This window comes from Mustela putorius, unplaced genomic scaffold (assembly GCF_011764305.1).
Source record: "Mustela putorius furo isolate JIRA1106 unplaced genomic scaffold, ASM1176430v1.1 tig00003942_pilon_pilon_pilon, whole genome shotgun sequence".
Lineage (NCBI taxonomy): Eukaryota > Metazoa > Chordata > Mammalia > Carnivora > Mustelidae > Mustela > Mustela putorius.
Genome location: NW_025422087.1, coordinates 10,823,342 through 10,840,456, shown reverse-complemented (window position 1 = coordinate 10,840,456; position 17,115 = coordinate 10,823,342). Strand labels below are relative to the sequence as shown.

General features: G+C 42.6%; 1 protein-coding gene across 4 annotated transcripts; it reads right to left on the bottom strand.

Annotated features, from left to right (window-relative positions):
• Positions 1–5,419: 5,419 nt before the first annotated feature.
• Positions 5,420–16,801, bottom strand: CCNA1 (cyclin A1). Of its 4 annotated transcripts, none has more exons than XM_004770781.3 (9): positions 16,561–16,801; positions 15,542–15,730; positions 10,927–11,173; positions 10,616–10,740; positions 9,564–9,787; positions 8,226–8,430; positions 7,153–7,266; positions 5,953–6,086; positions 5,420–5,684 (listed from the first exon to the last, which is right to left on the bottom strand). In XM_004770781.3, the coding sequence occupies exons 2-9, from the start codon at positions 15,704–15,706 to the stop codon at positions 5,633–5,635; spliced, it is 1,266 nt and encodes a 421-aa protein (XP_004770838.1). In that variant the 5' UTR covers positions 15,707–15,730; positions 16,561–16,801; the 3' UTR covers positions 5,420–5,632. The 4 variants fall into 4 exon arrangements, with proteins under 4 accessions (XP_004770838.1, XP_004770839.1, XP_012900336.1 ...); XM_004770782.2 differs by lacking the exon at positions 16,561–16,801 and adding an exon at positions 16,231–16,354; XM_013044882.2 differs by lacking the exon at positions 16,561–16,801 and adding an exon at positions 16,111–16,225.
• Positions 16,802–17,115: the final 314 nt, after the last annotated feature.

Below are 17,115 nucleotides of genomic sequence, written 5' to 3'. Positions count from 1 at the left end.
TTAATCATCCTAAGATAGTGCCATTCTCAATGTAGTTCACAATCAACCCTTCAAATTTCTTGTCCAAGTTTAAGACATTTGCCATTTACTTTTTGAAGCATTACAAATTTTCCACAGAACTGGACAAAATCTCAGATAATTGAATCTGGTGTTTCCCAAGGGGTGACATATCATACAGAATTTTTAGTGATTCACATTCAGTAGTTATATATTGGAATGTGTATTAGAAAAATTTTAACTAGCATATCACATCCATTATTTAAGGAACATTTATTGTTCAGAAACAGTTCGTTTAAAAGGTCAGTTGTTTTAAAGGCAATATTTAGATATAAGAGAAATAGTGAAAATGGATAAGTAACTCAAAATTGACAAAGACTGATCCAATCAAACTCATCTTTCATGATGGGATTAAAGTCGGGGCACTAAGTGAGATGCCCTCTGGCAAGGACTGATTACTTATCCATACCAAATGCCCTTCTTATCCCAGAGCTTACAGCTCAATTATATTCCCCAGGACCTTGCAGTAAGAATGGGGGTGTTTTTTCCAAGTTTCTTCTCTTCCCTCACCTGCTGAAAATGAGAATCCAGTGGGGAACGCCTAGAGAAGGATGGTCATGTGAAAACAAAAGCCCTATTTTTCCTTATACATACCGGAGAGTGACACAAGAGATAAACCTTTAATGTGAAGAGCCACACAAATTTGGGGGTGGTTAAAGCAATCAACTTACCCAGCACCACCAATGTCACTCAGTTAATAGCCAAGTTGGAATTAGAGCTCTGATCTCCTAAGGGTCTTTGTTAAGGATGAATTTCTGGGTGAAAAGAGAAAGGCAGTGCTGGCCTTCTACCCCATGTGTCTGCCTCTAAGTTGCAATCCCCAAAAAAGAACGAGATGCTCTTAGTCACCAGGATAGTAGAAAGGACATTTGAGATGACACGCCTTTGAAATGAGTTCCCTGAAGATTGACACACTCAACTCCACAAATTGATAATCTGAATGTAGTTCTAGCTCATCACTGATTAAACTGAGGAGAGAAAACCCTTCCCAGTAGGTTGAGCTTAGTCAGTTGAGCCCAAGCCAGCTCCATTCCCTCCCTCCAGCACCTGATTCTGACATTTTTCTGACTGCCTATCTCCAGTTCAGTGTGGGCCTGGGGCAGCAGAGCAGGCACCCTGATAGCACTTTCCTTTTATTCTTGAATCTGTAACTCCAGCATCAGCTGCCTGGAGAAACAAGTGGGTCCAGAAGATAGCACAGCTCCTACAGCCGGTAGTTCCAGAATCCAGGCTTCCACTGTGGGATCTGAACGTGATGACAAACATGTCCTGTCCCATGAGCTGAGTCTGGGCTTGGTAAAGAATGAGCTTAGCGCTCTTCTCAGTTTTGTGTGCTATGTGCACTGTGCATGCAGTTAAGAGGAATGCCTTCTGGGACAGGGGCATGGGCAGATACATAACAACTGCAGCCCAACAGCAGATTCCCTCCTGGGGTTGTGGCTCTGATATTCTCTTTTCCCCTTTGCCTACCAGCCAAGGGGGGAAGAGTTGGTTTTCACTGGATGTCATAGCGCATGTGCTGGGCATAAAGATGGAAGACCAGCATGGGTGTTACATGGAGGATGTTTCCACAGGTAACTCTTGATGATGCAAGGATGGAGCCAATGTGATGACCAACCATGGGGAAGGTGGGAGGACATTTAGGATAAAGAGTTATTATGATTATGACACAGTTGAGAGTATCTATTTGTTAGATACTAAAACTACATAGTAACCAGCCAACATTCCACTGTGTTCATGGTAGGGTGTGAATAGCCATGCCAGTTACCTAGTTGATCAAGCTTAAGAGTAGCAAATAACTTGATGAAAATAATATCTTGACTGCTATAATCAGGAAATCTAGTCAGGGTGAAGGAAAGGAGACAACTAAAGAGAAGCAAATGTGTAGCCTGGGTGAAGGTGGGCCTGGGTCCCAAGGTGAACGGGACCATAGGCTCAGTCAGCCAACAGCCTGCCTCAGTAAGCCTCCTCCTCATCACAGACTCCATCCACAGATCCTGGTTTGACTTTTTTAAATTTATGTATGTCACGTCTGATCTTCTTCCCATTGCCTCTTTCCCTCGTGCTTTTTCACTTATACCTCCTCTTCCACTGTAGGCTTATAAACTAAGATCAGTTGTTTAAGAATACCATCAAGTCCAACAATCACTAATCAAAGTTATGATTTCTAAGGCAACACCCTCCATGAAGTAAAAACTTGTAACAGATGACTTTGGGTTTTCCATGTTGGGCCTTCCTCAGCAGGCAGGAGGCTAAGTGGGATCATAAACATGAGCCCCACAGAATAGATGAAACAGAAAGCCTGTTGGGAGCCTCATCAAGGACACTCTTAGCCAAACAGTGTGGGCTTCAATTTCAAGGTTTTAGTGGTAAATCAGATCTAGGTGTTTTAATTCTCTGGTAGTGAAGGCTTATTGGGACAACAGAAACAACTTGGGCTCCTGATAATCGATGGGCAAATACTGATCCCATAGTCTTTTCTCATGGGCCAATTTATCAAAGGCCCCTCAATCTGTGGCCAGGTAGGAGTTCCTTGGGAAGGGCTGAATCTGCCCAAAGCCACAGGCCAAAGAGACTACAGGGGCAGACAGGTGGGGGACTCCCACATCCACTGCCACATCTCAACCAACTTCTGACACTGGCTGGCAAGTAATGTGTGGGGAGGGGCAGGGAGAAAGATGTGAGAAAATCAACAGAACAGATAAATCATGGTATATTCATTTAATATTCTACAATATTAAATTTAATATTCTACTTACTCAACACAGATAATCTCAAAATGCAGTGCTGCCTAAAATACATAGCACCAACAGATATGCAAGATAGTCAACAACCATTAAGTTTTTAAAGCAAGCATTAATGTTTAGGGATACATCTTATGAAGTATAGAAACCATGTGTGATTCAACACCAGATTCAGGGAAGAAAAAGAACGGCATGAAAGGAGGAACACACTGAATGAAGGCTGCTATTCTGTCTCAAGCTGGCTGGGAGGTCCACAGGCAACGGTTATATTCTAGTTCTAAATAAAGTATTTCAGGGACACAAAGTAAGACAAGCAAGTCAAAGCTGAGGACCTTTCCTTTGCAATGGGTGGGTGGGTGTGTTGGGGGTTGGGAATAAGTACGTGCAAATCACTGGCAGCAAAGAACATAAGAATTATAGGTTCAGATCTCTATGTCCTGTAGCATGGTTTTGTGACCTAAAATCAAGGTTATATTTTGGAACCAGGTTAGCAGCCAAATAATTAATAACGAAGGACTATTTCTCAGGTCCCTTCTAGCTGAAGCAAAACATTCCAAAACAAGATTATTGCTAGAAAAAGAAAATGTTATTTTGTCAGGATCCAACCTGCAGTTTGAGACAAGCATGTTTCCCAGGGAGGCGGTTGGCCCACGTCAACTGGTGGAGAATGAGAGGGAGCTTCCCCGGCCAGGTACCTCAAATCTTTAAGGCCCAAACACAGCTACAGGAAAATCTTAGCCAGAATTGCCTTCTCCCACTATCTCCTGAGGAGGGGGCAATTTTGTGGCAAACACACAGCATGTCTGTTATGCTGCCAAGTGCAAAAGAATACCTGCAGAGCTAAGCGTATACGTGCAAGGAACAGAAATACACCCAGTCCTAAGGAAGAATGGGAGATTACAAATTGCTGATTATGGGGCACCTGGGTGGCTCAGTGGGTTAAGCCTCTGCCTTTGGCTCAGGTCATGATCTCAGGGTCCTGGGATCAAGTCCTGCATCAGGCTCTCTGCTTGGCAGGGAACCTGCTTCTCCCTCTTTCTCTGCCTGCCTCTCTGCCTACTTGTGATCTCTTTCTGTCAAATAAATAAATAAAATCTTTAAAAAAAAATTGCTGATTATATAAATACAGAGAATTCAGTAGTGACAAGTATCCCCTTTGCGAAATTTATGCAAAATAAATCACAGAATACTTAAGAAAATGTTGATCTCTTCAGTGGGACAGAAATGGAAACACCTTGAGAATGTTTATCCACAGAGGGAAAAAAAAGGTAATGCTAAAATCTTCTAAGAGTTTGTGGATACTTAAAAACAACAACAACAACAAAAACCCTCTTCGCAAAATATGTAAAATACGGCTGTATTTTTATATTAATAATTTTTTTTAAAGATTTTATTTATTTGACAGATCACAAGTAAGCAGAGAGGCAGGCAGAGAGAGGGAAGCAGGCTCCCCACTGAACAGAGAGCCCGAAGCGGGGCTTGATCCCAGGATGCTGAGATCATGACCTGAGCCGAAGGCAGAGGCTTAACCCACTGAGCCACCCAGGCACCCCTGTATTAATAATTTCATTACAGTTTGAAACAAATATAAAATTTGGAGTTAATTTCACCTACTACCATTTTACCAAAACCTATCTGAGTCTATTCTTTTCTATGTACAGGGATCTAGAAAACATGCTTCCTATTTTTCTTGCCTCTAGGAACCTTCTGGGCTGAGCCCAGGGCATGCCTGGAGACAGGACACACAGCTCAGAAAGCTCATCAACACAGCACAGAAAGCCTCCAGGACCTACTGGTTTGAGATTTACAAAATTTCCATTCAGTCTCCAATAAGCACCACCCTGTATCAGGTCAAGTGTACTCTGGATTTTCCTCTTAATCTTTAAAAGAAACTTAAAACACGTGTTTGGTTGCTTGGTCGTTTTTTCAGTTCTCCTCCTCTCGCATACTGTGTAAGTGCTGTTTCAAGGGGCCATATATGAACGTACAGTGAATTGTAGGATCATGAATGAGTTGAGCTAGAGCAGAGCTTAGTATGGATAGATCCCAAGGGTCAAATGTAAGGGGTTAGCTTCATTCCTCTGAAGTCCCATCCTGTGTTGAAATTTGCTTTTTCTACCTCTTGGAGCATCTTCTACAGCTGAAATATATGCTTGATGGGTGACGAAACAAAAATGGAACACTGACATAATGGTATCTATAAAATGAGTGTTGCATCCCTGGATTAGGATTAAATGTAAGCCACCCCTCAGAGGTACGTGACTGCATTTAGTCTCAGTTCACTGTCTTTACTCTGCGGTCCTCAAGGAAAACTAGAATAGAGAGGGCCTGTTTATATCCTGCACCAGTGAGTCTAAGCTTGGAGTTCCTTCCTTTGCCAATTTATGGTGAGCTGTGTGAAGAGTAAAGCAATAGGAAGGAAAAAGTCTCAGGCGGGCCACTCACAAAACATGAAAAATCTCTGAATTCCTCAAAACACTTAATCCTAATAGCATGTCAGATTTATGAAACCAGCGTAGGAGAATTCTTGAAATAGAGATGACATTTAGAATGCTCCCCACTAAAATTCCAGGCGAGCATATGGGCCATCCTAATTAGTAAATGAGTCTAACACATGGTCACAAAACAAGTTGTTTATTTATTGTTTAAAAAATGTTAGATGACATTACAAGCTACTAACATCTAAGAGGACCTAACTACATTTACATTTTTAAAAATATGGCATCTATCTTGTAGCAACACTAGTTGACCCAACCTGCAGAAACCTATAAAAGTTAAGACGAATTCGGTTGATCTGGAGGTGAAGTTCTGAAAGTGCTTCCGAAGGAAACTTATTGCAGAGGGAGAATCGCAGGTGGTTCCATCAGAGACACGTGCATGTACCTGAAATGAGACCCAAAGGACTTCAGTTTTGTAAAATCTCAGGCCACGGAACTTTCCAGGAGTTTCAGTAGAAAGGGAGAAAGCTTTCTGACTGTATGTACTCCAGGCTGACAAATTATAAATCTAGACCTCTCTACACTGATTTTCCTGATTTAACATGCAAGACTAGCACAAGATTTCTGATTTGTTCTATTTTTGTTCTGACATGACTATAACTTATTAAAGCTTTAAATTAGTAAGCCTAGAGAAGAAAATTTCAGAAACTTACTTTGAAGCCTTATACTTCTCCCTAATTGCTTGCTGAGGTCGATGAGGTATATCAAGGCATGCTTTGTGCAGCTCACTCAGGCAAGGCACAATTTCATTTAATGAATAGCCTGTAAATGCAGCGAGGGTTTCTGGCTAATCAAGACAAAAGAAAAAAACTGTGTCATATAACTTTATATCAGAAAGCTGAAGATTAAAACTGTGAGATTAAGAAAAAACCTGTGAAATAAAGGAAATTTAATTACTTAGGAAGTATCCACAGTCATCTCAAAAGAAACTGTAATCGTCTGTCAGTGACTTTAGAAGTGAAATATTAGGAAGAAGAGCCAGAGTTCTTCATTTGCTCATATTATGTAATTTAAGATTTTATTTATTTATTTATTTATTTATTTATTTATTTATTTATTTGTCAGAGAGAGAGAACGAGCACCCACAAGCAGGCAGAACGGCAGGAAGAGGCAGAGAGAGAAGCAGGCTCTCCGCTGAGCAAGAAGCCCGAGGCGGGACTCGATCCCAGGACTCCAGGATCATGACCCGAGCCACCTAGGCATCCCTCATATTGTGTATTTATAATGCTCAGTTTGGGGCCAGGTTATTTATACTGATTCTCTCATGGGCAGGATTTCTACTGGTCCCTAAAGAGCCTCTATTTACACCTTATATATGAAAGATTCTTAGTGAATGCAGAATAGTAAATAAGTATTTAGCACAAAAGTGAGCCTTCAGAACCAAATCGAGGGGCCCATTTCCAGTCTTGCGTCTTCTTGGACCAAGAGGCAGCACTACCTGCCCTGTTTCTCCGAAAACTTGATGCAACCTTCTGACCATCCTATTGGATCCAGGTTGTTTAACACACAGAGGACAAAAGTCAACAATGTTTGGTTGAAGTGCTCAATGCTTGTACTGCAAAGGCATTCTCGTGTGAGGTGGGCATTGAGGTTTCCAGGCCTGCTTCTTCTGAATAAGCATGCCACACCATCTCCTTGACTTCCTGCAATCTCTACTCAAGGCCATTGAGTCAAAGCCATAAATGCTGACCTGCAAGGCTCCATGGCATGTTGCCATCTGTTGACAAGACAATCGGTTCCTTATCAAACTAACTTTCCCTCTTAAAAGGCCAGTCCATTCTGAGCCCTGAGAGTTACTGAATAGAATCCTAGATAGGCCTTAAATTTCATCTAGAAAGTAGTTAGAATCTTACCCAGAAGTGCCTGTTCACGGTATAGTTTGCCAGGCAATAAGCTGCTGCTGCTATCAATGAAGGAAGATATTTCAAGAATGGGTCAGCTTCAAGTAGACTCAGTTCTGCTACATACTAAGCACAAGAGAGAAAATCCCAGGGGAATTAGAAATTTGACTAAGGTTACAGGTCAACCTAAAAACATCAAGGGAAAAAACTATCTTATCTTTGTTCATCTTGTATCCAGTGATGAGCAGACAGAAACAGATACTCAAAATTATTCACTGGGTTAATAATTGCTATGCCTGTCCATAACCGGAATAACAATTATGCTGTAGTAAATGTCAGTATACAAGGATTTGGCCCACCTGCACAGTATTAGGTTACTTTTCTTATCTTATATTAGTAATACTGTGCATGCTAGTCACGTAAAGGAGCATTGTTCTGGCCACTGGAGTGGGACTAGAGTCTTTGGCCAATGGCAAAACTATGACCGTGCTGAAGCTATTAATTATAATACCAGCAAATGCATGTGGTTCAGAGGCTAGAGTACCTGTGAGATTAGAAGAAACACACCAGGAAATGTCTACATACATCTTTATTACTCTTTGAGTAGCATAAACATACCAAATATACTAGATCACAGTGGCTGGTCACCAAGTGTTCTGAACCAGTACTTCAGTGCCTTCCACTAAAGTCCTATCCTATAACCCCAGATAACCAAATAAGGCTTTACTACTTAATATGTTAGGAGAAGACTGGTGCCAAATCAAACTGCATTTACTTTTTTCCCATTCTGTAAACTAAGAAGAGGAGTTGCCTGCACGTGGTCTATATTTGACAAGGGAACAATTTCCAAACTTAAATTTCTTTTAAGAGTTGGGTGATCATACAACCTTTGTCTGTCAAACAGCATCAACAATATTGTCTTGTAACCAGAAATCATGATCCTAGAGTTAGCTCTTTTCCATTGCTAAAAAGCTCCTCTGGATCGAAGACAAAGCATTGAAAAGGAAGGAAGAACTGAAGGATGATCAGAAAAGGCTACTTTATATCTCCCTGGCTCCCAAGTTCCCGGAAGTCACGTGGCTTACCTTGGCCAGATTCTCCGTTCTGACGCACACTCCTTGTCTCCTTAAGTACTGAAGGAGAAACTGGTTGGTGGTTGGCACTGTGAGATCAAAAGCCAGGACTTTGAGGAGCAAGTGTTCCATTCTTAGCAGTTGGCGTTTGGTATAAGTATCATCAGTTATGTAGACAAATTCGTCTACTTCAGGTGGATATATTTCTTCATATTTCCTACGAAGGGTAAAGAGTTTTTGAAAGTAAAGCTTGAACCTATAGGGTTCCTTCCTATGTTATCATAACCAGCCTTTTGCATGGCCCTTGCAGACTTGTTTACTTCATACCCACATATCCACTTAAATATCATTAAATGGTACTGAATTAAAAATATTAGAGATCTCATACCTAGTGATGCCAGAACAAGAACATGAGTATTACAAGGCTCTGTTGTACTTACTGCTACCAGGAGTAACAGAAACAATTTCCAACTGAGAATTTTGGGGTTTGACCTCTGATATGCTAAAAGATTCTGAATGACAGACACACAGATAAACTCATCTTAATTCTATGAGCCCCACTCATCTTGTGGAAAACAATGTTATATTAAACACTATCACAGAACAACAACTCCTTAGATCTTAGATCTTAAGAAAGATCATGTTCAAAAGAAATAAATAATAAAAATAAAAAGATGTTCAGAAATCTCTACTGAATAAGCAAATCATGCTATGGATCCAAGAGTAAGATAATGATACAATTTCATTGTTATCCACTTTTTTGCTCTTGCTTTTGTTTCTGTTATCTGTAGTTGGCAAGTTTCTAGACATTAATGACTAGAATGTCTGAGACTAGAAGAATCATAGAAACTGCCATCCACCAACAGGTCACTGAATTTAAGGCCTAAGCCAGCTCTTTTTTGTACAAAATGATAGTTTGCTCACTGTAACCAAATAAATTGTGTTCTTACCAGTCATTTGCTAGATCACAAAGTTGGCTTTTGTATAACCAAAATCTTTTATATAACTAAAATATTTTTGTATTAGAATGTAGCCAAAAGACCGCGCTGCAAAATAGTTAAATTGGGTCTTGAATTAGAGCTGATGGCTGCCTCTGTCATGATACTGAACTTGTTGCTATAAATGTTAAACATCTGAATTGAAGAGTGAACATGTGTTAAGATTCAGTTTCTCAATAAATGCTGCAAAAATGATTATATTTTATCAAGGGAGGCATGAATAAGCTTTAATTATCAAGCACTGCTCGATAATGGGAGCACTGCTCCCATTTATTTCTTCAATAAATGGAAAGAAAATCAAGTGTTTTGACAGGTTGCAGTTTGACATTATTTAAGCTGAAAGAACACTTACGAAGCCAGAAGAATGGCTGCTGTTCCTACAAGCTGCAATTTCCCTCTCAGAACAGACATGCATGAAAGAAACCTGTCCAGGAAGTTGACAGCCAGGTAGAGAGTCTCTGCTCGAAGCTTATACTCTTCACCGACCTCAACGAGCCAGTCCACCAAAATCATTCGCATGCTTTCTGTGATGTCTGGTTGCTTCCTCATGTAGTGTGCTTTGGGCCTGTGTCTTATCTGTTTGGGAAAAGAGTTCTGATGCTTAAATACTTGCTATGTCAGAAAGATCACTCCATGGTACAGTTGCTATTTAAAAAAGGATCTTGTGAGCAAAGGTTAGGAAGAAACTGATCAAGAACCAAGTACATCTTTACTATGTGGAAGAAAGTATGAAATTCTGGTTCTGTAATACAATTAGGTAACAAATAAATAACTTAAAGCAGGGGATAGCAATATGGGTTATTCCTAAGAGTGAAATACCTAATGTATAAAGCCTTGAGTCATGGAGAAATAGTGCAAGTAAATGCTACTTGCCTCACAACTATTATTATTATTATTTAAAATATTTTATTTATTTATTTGACAAAGAGAGAGACAGAGCACATAAGCAGGGGGAGTGGCAGAGGGAGGAGCAGGCTTCCCGCCAAGCAGGGAGCCTGACCCAGGGCTCGATCCCAGAACCCTGGGATCATGACCTGAGCTGGAGGCAGCTGCTTAACAACTGAGCCACCCAGGCACCCCAGGGTTTTTTTTTTTTTTTAAGATTTATTTATTTATTTGGGAGAAAGAATCCCCAGCAGACTCCCCACTGAGTAAGGATTGAGCAAGATTGAGCAGGGCTCGATCCCAGGACCCTGAGATTTTAAAGTAAGGTGAAATCAAGAGTTGGATGCCCAACCAACTGAGCCACCCAGGTGCCCCATAACTATTACCTTTCATAGACAGTCCTATGTTTAGATGTCATAAGAATGCTATACATTAGTGGTTTTGGCCAAGAGTTTATAACTTTCTTATTATTAAGTGTTTTGAATGCTGGAAGTTGAAACAGAATTTGGGAAAACTCACTTCAGCTTCTCTAAGATACTGATGAATTTCTTCAGCATATTCAGTCACGTTTATCACATCTGTACCAAAATCTGAAGCATCTTCAGACTGGGAATGGAGATATGAGTCTACCACCATTGGAGAAACTGCGGGGGTTCAACATGACCAGGTAAGACATCCAATTTAAAAATTCATTCCATCCACTAGCCCTCCACAGGCAGTTGTGAAAGTAAGTCTGTACTTCATGGATTTCTCCTGCTAGTTACATGCTACTGAATACAGCAGGCAATTATGGATATAGGGTCCTGTCGGCCCGAGGTGAATCAGATTACCTGTGTTAAAATCCAGCAGGAAGTGAAGGTCTGACTTGAGTGCGCTGGTGTCCACCTCATACATATTCTCAAATGCCATCCCATCTTTCCCTGTGCCGCCGTCTCTGTCCCCCTGCTCAGGCTCATCCATGTAGATATCAAATACTTGCTTGGCTGGCACCTGGACTGTGCAGTCAGAGAGCACGTTCTTTCCAGCTGGAGGGAAGACATTTTCTGATCCAGAGAAACACCTGATTGTTGTGATCCCCTAGAAGAGGGTTAAGTTTTCTGTTAGAGGCCATCCCAAAGACCATATAGGTGAGATAAGCCTGTGTGACTCAAACCAGCAGGCTGGGAAGAAGAGAACAGTCTTAAATGGAAACATCTAGATCTGCAACTTAAATTCAGAAAATGAAGCTTCTGAAGTATGACTTCTTCCTTATCTTTGTCTACATGTGACATTTGGGAAAAGAGCTACCTCTAATTTGTCATCTTCCTTGCATATTTATCGAAGGGGACTCAAGATTATAGAAAAAAGAGAAACCATAGCTTTCCTCCAAAATGAAATAGGTAAGGGGGAAGGAGATTGTTAATTGACTTTCATACCTCTAACCTTACAGGACTTTATAAGTACCCAGCAAAGCTCTTGACACACAGTCACTGAGTTCCTGTAGTCTTCTTCCTTAAACAGCTTTTAGTAAGCGCCTTTATAAAGTTCCCATTTTATACCCAGATATTTAGAAACATGATCAGTTTAGAAACTCGTACTACTAACTCTTACGATGCCTCAGAATCTCTTGCATGCCATAATGTAATTAACTTGGGGAAACCTACCTCTCCATCGCTTCTCCCTTCTATTTATTCCTATAGCATTAGCAGTGGGAACGACTATGTACACCTCCTCCGGGAATAAGCACATTAAGGTGAGTCATTGTGGACAGTCTGAAGGTCAGCTGAACCAGAACAGGTGGGCAAGGTTTAGGAATCAGAGTTATATTTATGCAAATGTTAGGTCTGGCTACTATATTCATATTTGACTGTTAATAATTAATCTTGTTGTTTACTTTTGAAGCTACTTTCAAGTTAGTATGTGTTTTCCCTTCTATCTAGCCAGTTAAATATTTGGTTTCTAATAAGAAAAAAAAATTTAAGATTTTATTTATTTATTTGAGAGAAAGTGAGAGTGACAGCATAAGTGGGGAGGGGGTAGAGAATCAGGCTCCCTGATGAGAGGGAGCCCAACTCGGAGCTCAGTCCCAGGACCCTGGGATCATGACCTGGGCCAAAGGCAAATGCTTAACTGACTGAACCATCCAGGCACCCTAAGAAAGAATTCTATATGATTAATACTAAAAAAAACAAAAACAAAAACAAAACAAACAAAAAACTAGGGAATATATAAAGGACCAAAATCACAAGTTACTAGAACCATGACTCCAAGTCACTACCAAGTTTGGCTTCTGCTCCAGCGACATATCTACCAGGGTTGAGATATACATGCATTCCTGAGCATCTATTATGTACCATACATTGTTCTAGGTGCTCAGAATTTAGACAGGAATTAAACATTCAAGAAGGGCTGCCTTCATGCAGTTCACATTCTAGCATGGGGTACGGGGGAAGATAAATAAGATAAGACATGTTACGTCAGATGGTGTGTTCAGTGCTTTAGAGGAGAATAATACAGGGAAAAGAGAGTCCTTGACATTTTAAATAGTATGGCCAGGAAGGGTCCTAATGAAGAGGATAGATGTAAGCAAAGGTACAAAATGAGGTAAGGGAGTAAGTCACACAAATAGAGGTAAGAGCATTCTGAGCAGAGGGAACAGCATGGGTAAATACCCTGACATTCAAGTGTGTCTTAAAGACCAAGCAAGGAGCAGAGAGGACAGAATGAGAAAGAAAGGGGTATAGGTCACAAAGTCAGAAAAACGAGAGAAGCCAGATCAGGAAGGCCTTACCATAGACTATTTAAGACTGTCTACAGCTCAGAGGTGGGAAGCCACTGGAGCAGCCATGAAGGAGGAGTGGTATGATCTGATTTATGTCTTAATAAGATTGCCCTGGCTGTATATATGTTTAGAGAGCAAGTAAGGTGACCATTATTAAACCTGCAAATTCTTGATGAGACACAATAGGGATCTGAACCAGTGTAGTAGTAATAAAGTCTGAGAAGTAGAGATTCTAGACATTTTAAAAAGTAGAGCCAATAGTATTTTCTCAACAAATTAGATGTGGGTTGGGAGAAAAAGAGTCAAAGACGACAAAGGTTTCTGGGCTGAATAATAGGATGAATATTCCATTTACTGAGATGAGGAAGCCTTTGGCAACAGCTGTTTGGGTCTAGGGTTAGTGTTTGATTTTGCACAAATTTGAGATGTCTATTGATCCCCTGGATCCTACTGATCCCCTTGGATCCAAGGGGAGATGTTAAGTAGGATGCCGAATATGGGCATCTGTAATATAGCTAAGAGGTCCAGACCAGAGATTAAAGTATGAGTCATCAACAGATAGATGGTATTTAATGCTAAGAGGCTTGAGAGATTGCTAAGGGAGTGAGTGCTGATTCAGATCAAATACCAAGTCCTAGAGCACTCTTTTAGATATTGAGGAGGAACAGCCAATGAGGTAGGTGGAAAACCAGGAGAAAGTAGTGTGCTCTAGGCTGACTGAAGAAATTGTTTCAAGGAATAAGGAATAATCAACTGTGTCAAATGCTGCTAGATCCATCAAGTGAGGAAAGAAGAATTAGAGACAGAGAGTATTCATTCAGCAAATACTTGCATGCTACCCTGGCCAGACACTGTTCTAAGCACTGAGAATACAGCAGTGAACTTGACATCCCAGTCTTGGTCCTGACAGAGCTTATAGTTGAGCAGGATAAATATACTCTGAAATTATTGCTATAAAATGGACAGTTACTGCAAAGAGCTTTGTAGTTAAAAGGGTTTTAAGATGGAAAAAAAACACAATAAATTTGCATGCTTAGGAGTTTCACTTACTAGACAAGACTGAGGAGAGAAAGGAGAGTTGCCAGAAACGACATCCTTGAAGAGGCAAGAAGGCATAAGGTATCCTGCACATGGGGGTGGGGGGATTCACCTTGCATATGAGCAGGGACATGTTAAGTCTTGTAGCAGGATGGGCGTGGCAGAGTATATGACACAAGGGAACATGTGGAAATTCTGTTCTCGTTGCTTCTATATTTTTAGGAAAATAGGCTAACAGAGTCATGAGCTGAGAGAAAGGATGGAGGTAGAGGTTTGGGAGGATTAAAAAGAAATCTAGAAAACAGATTTCCAAGGAGGTTGTAGAGGAATAGAGCAGGGAAATGTAGTAGTATGAGGCAACACAAAAGGTTAACTAATCATTACGAATTTAAAGAGAGCCTGGACAGCATGGGCAGAACTGACGATTCGTAAGAACCAGGTTTTAGTCTTTCAGTTTAAAAAAGTAAATACTGCTAAGCATATTGTTTGTTAAAACTACTTTTTTTCCCCAAAGCTTTGAACAGATCACTTTGGTTATTTCTCTCCAACTAATCAGATGCCACCAAGAGGCATGGATGGTCAGTGAATGAAGGGCTTCTAATCTGGCCTCTACCATGCTTTTTTTTTTTTTTTTTTAAACATTTCCTAAACCTCTGAAATTTTCTCACCTGCTAAATTGGAAGAATTCCTGGCCTACATACTTCACTATACTATTGCCAGCATCATTCCACTACAATGGGAATTAAAAGCTTAAGCCATAGTTACAAGAGGCTTGTCTAATAACGGACTCAGGGAAGCTTTTTTCTATCCCAAAATTCATTCTTAAGGATCCAGACCCCTCGTTTGCATTCTTAAGTGTCTGACTTTGTTTCCAATCTGTTAAGGGAGGTACCTATGATATGTTAAGCATAAGCAACTAATATCTAATGTCCCATGATCAATTTGCCCAGCTGCCTTTGTTCAGTCCTGGGGAGATGTCTACTTTCAAAGCACACTTTTGGAAGTAATTTAGTTTAGCTTTTTCCAATCTGGATTCTAACATCACCTCCAATGAACATAGCAAAGATTATTCAAGATTGCCTCAGGCACAGTCTAGATCAGTCTGAACACCACTCTGATCTAGAGGAACCCCAGTTTCATAGCTTATTTTGGTACATTAATTCTTCCTCTTTGCCCAACACTTAAATAGCTTTACCTATACTTAATTTAAACAGTTCCTAGGGTGCCTGGGTGGCTCAGTGGGTTAAGCCGCTGCCTTCGGCTCAGGTCATGATCTCAGGGTCCTGGGATCGAGTCTCGCATTGGGCTCTCTGCTCAGCAGGGAGCCTGCTTCCTCCTCTCTCTCTGCCTACTTGTGATCTCTCTCTGTCAAATAAATAAATAAAATCTTTAAAAAAAATAAAAAATAAACAGTTCCTAGACCAATTTCCTTGCTATTGGAATAAATAATATAAATAATTATTCACTATTTCTAGTGGGAAAACGGACCAAAGTGATCTTTAACAAAACCAGTGTCCCTAGAGTCCAGATTTCAAGGCTGGAATACTCGAAGATATTTGTGGGTAAAACTCCCAAGAGAAACCCATCTCCCACCATGGCATGATAGCCCTCAACGACCAGCTTCCACAGCAGTTCTCAGTCATTACCTGGCCGCAGGGCCTCCTGTACTGTCCATTCTCAGTTAGCACCCCTAGGACTGTTCTTTGGGGGGGATCCTGGCCGAGCTGGGCTCTGGTTATCATCTGACAGGCATCAGGACCTCGAGACACTGGAGCTAGGGCTACTCCGCTCTTGGAGCTGCTGCGATGCATACCCTCAGTCTCCACACAATGCAACTAATCAGGGAAGGAGAAACAGACAAACCAATGGTTAGTCAACCTCTTCCACCATGGGCTCCAAGCATGCAGTGAATGTCTAGGAGAGAGAGCAGAAGACATATGACCGCTGCAATTATTAAGGCTGCAAGGAAGGGCATGAGCCTTGGTGCAAGCAATCAAAGCCCCTTTGAATCAAAATAGTGATTTGAATCTCTCCGGGCTTTTTTCCAAGACCTGGTTGAGGCTGGAGGGAGAGATTAATCCTCACAAAGCTCCAAGCAAGGTTACTAAACCCCACGTTAACTGGGGAGTCTAAAACTGCAAGCCCGAGTCTTTTCTGACTGCGATGCTTGTCTCATCCCTCCTACTCCCACCGCTCTCCCCACCTCCCTGCAAACCAAAGATCCAGGATACATCACTGCGGGAAAGTAAGTCCCCTTCCCAAATGACAAGCGAGGTTCTCCTCCGCGGCCCTCCTTCCACCAGATACAAGGCCCCAAAACCTGCTTGGAACCCACAGCGGGCCTCGCTCTTCTCAGCCTTATATCTTTATATAAGTCTCGAACAATTAGCAAGTACACACGGGGATTGGGAATGAGGGGCCGCCGGAGGGGGCGGGGCGGGGGCGGGGCGGGGCGGGAGGGGACCGAGGTGTTAATAGATTCCAGCGGGGGCGCCGGGCTCCTAGCCGCGGTGGCCACGGCGCTCAGCGCTAATTACTTTCAACCCCCCCGCGTCTGTTGAATCAGCCAATCAGCGGCGCTCCCGGGCCTCGCGGGGGCCGCTTCCATGCCAACCGCAGCGGGCGTGCGCGCCCGGGAGCCACATCGCCATGACGACCTCCTCACCTGACACGCTCCGGGCTGACGCGCCGCGATCCCTGGGGGTTCAGGGCCGGGCGGGGCCAACGGGCGGCGGCCCCCGGATCCCCACGGATCCCCGGGCGTGCCGGGGCAGGCGGTCGCCCTCAGCACACGAGCCCCTTCAGGCCGGCGCCCCCGGCCTGGGAGGGAAGAAGGCGGCCCACCCCGCGGTGGCCGGGGTTTTGGAAGGGACTGTTTCCGCAAACCCGTTTCCCCAACAGCCGCTAACTCCTCCCGCTAACGTCTTTTCCCCGGCCCGCTCCTGAGAACCTTGGCTCGGGAGAGCTACGCGGGGCCCTCGGGGCTGCGCAGGCCGTGGCGTCTTGACCGCGCCCGCCCGAGGGCGCGGCTCGCTCCGGGTCCCCGGCTCACACACCTACACTTCCTCCCAGAGAGAGGCAGAGTTGCAGCGAGTGGGTTGGCCCAGGGTTTGAGCTGGGGCCTCCTAGTCCATGGTGGCGGCTTGCCTTCAGTCATTTTGGATCCGTGTGCACCAGAGGCCGCACCTGGCCGGCCCGGTTCCAGTGCATGTGGCCCGGC

Bases quoted from the DNA above. Each gene is read 5' to 3' on its own strand.
- CCNA1 (XM_013044882.2), bottom strand. The intron at 10,741-10,926 runs GTAATCTGATTC...GAACCCCCGCAG, and splicing joins CCTGCTGGATTTTAACACAG to TTTCTCCAATGGTGGTAGAC. The intron at 5,685-5,952 runs GTAAGTTTCTGA...GTCTCATTTCAG, and splicing joins GAGAAGTATAAGGCTTCAAA to GTACATGCACGTGTCTCTGA.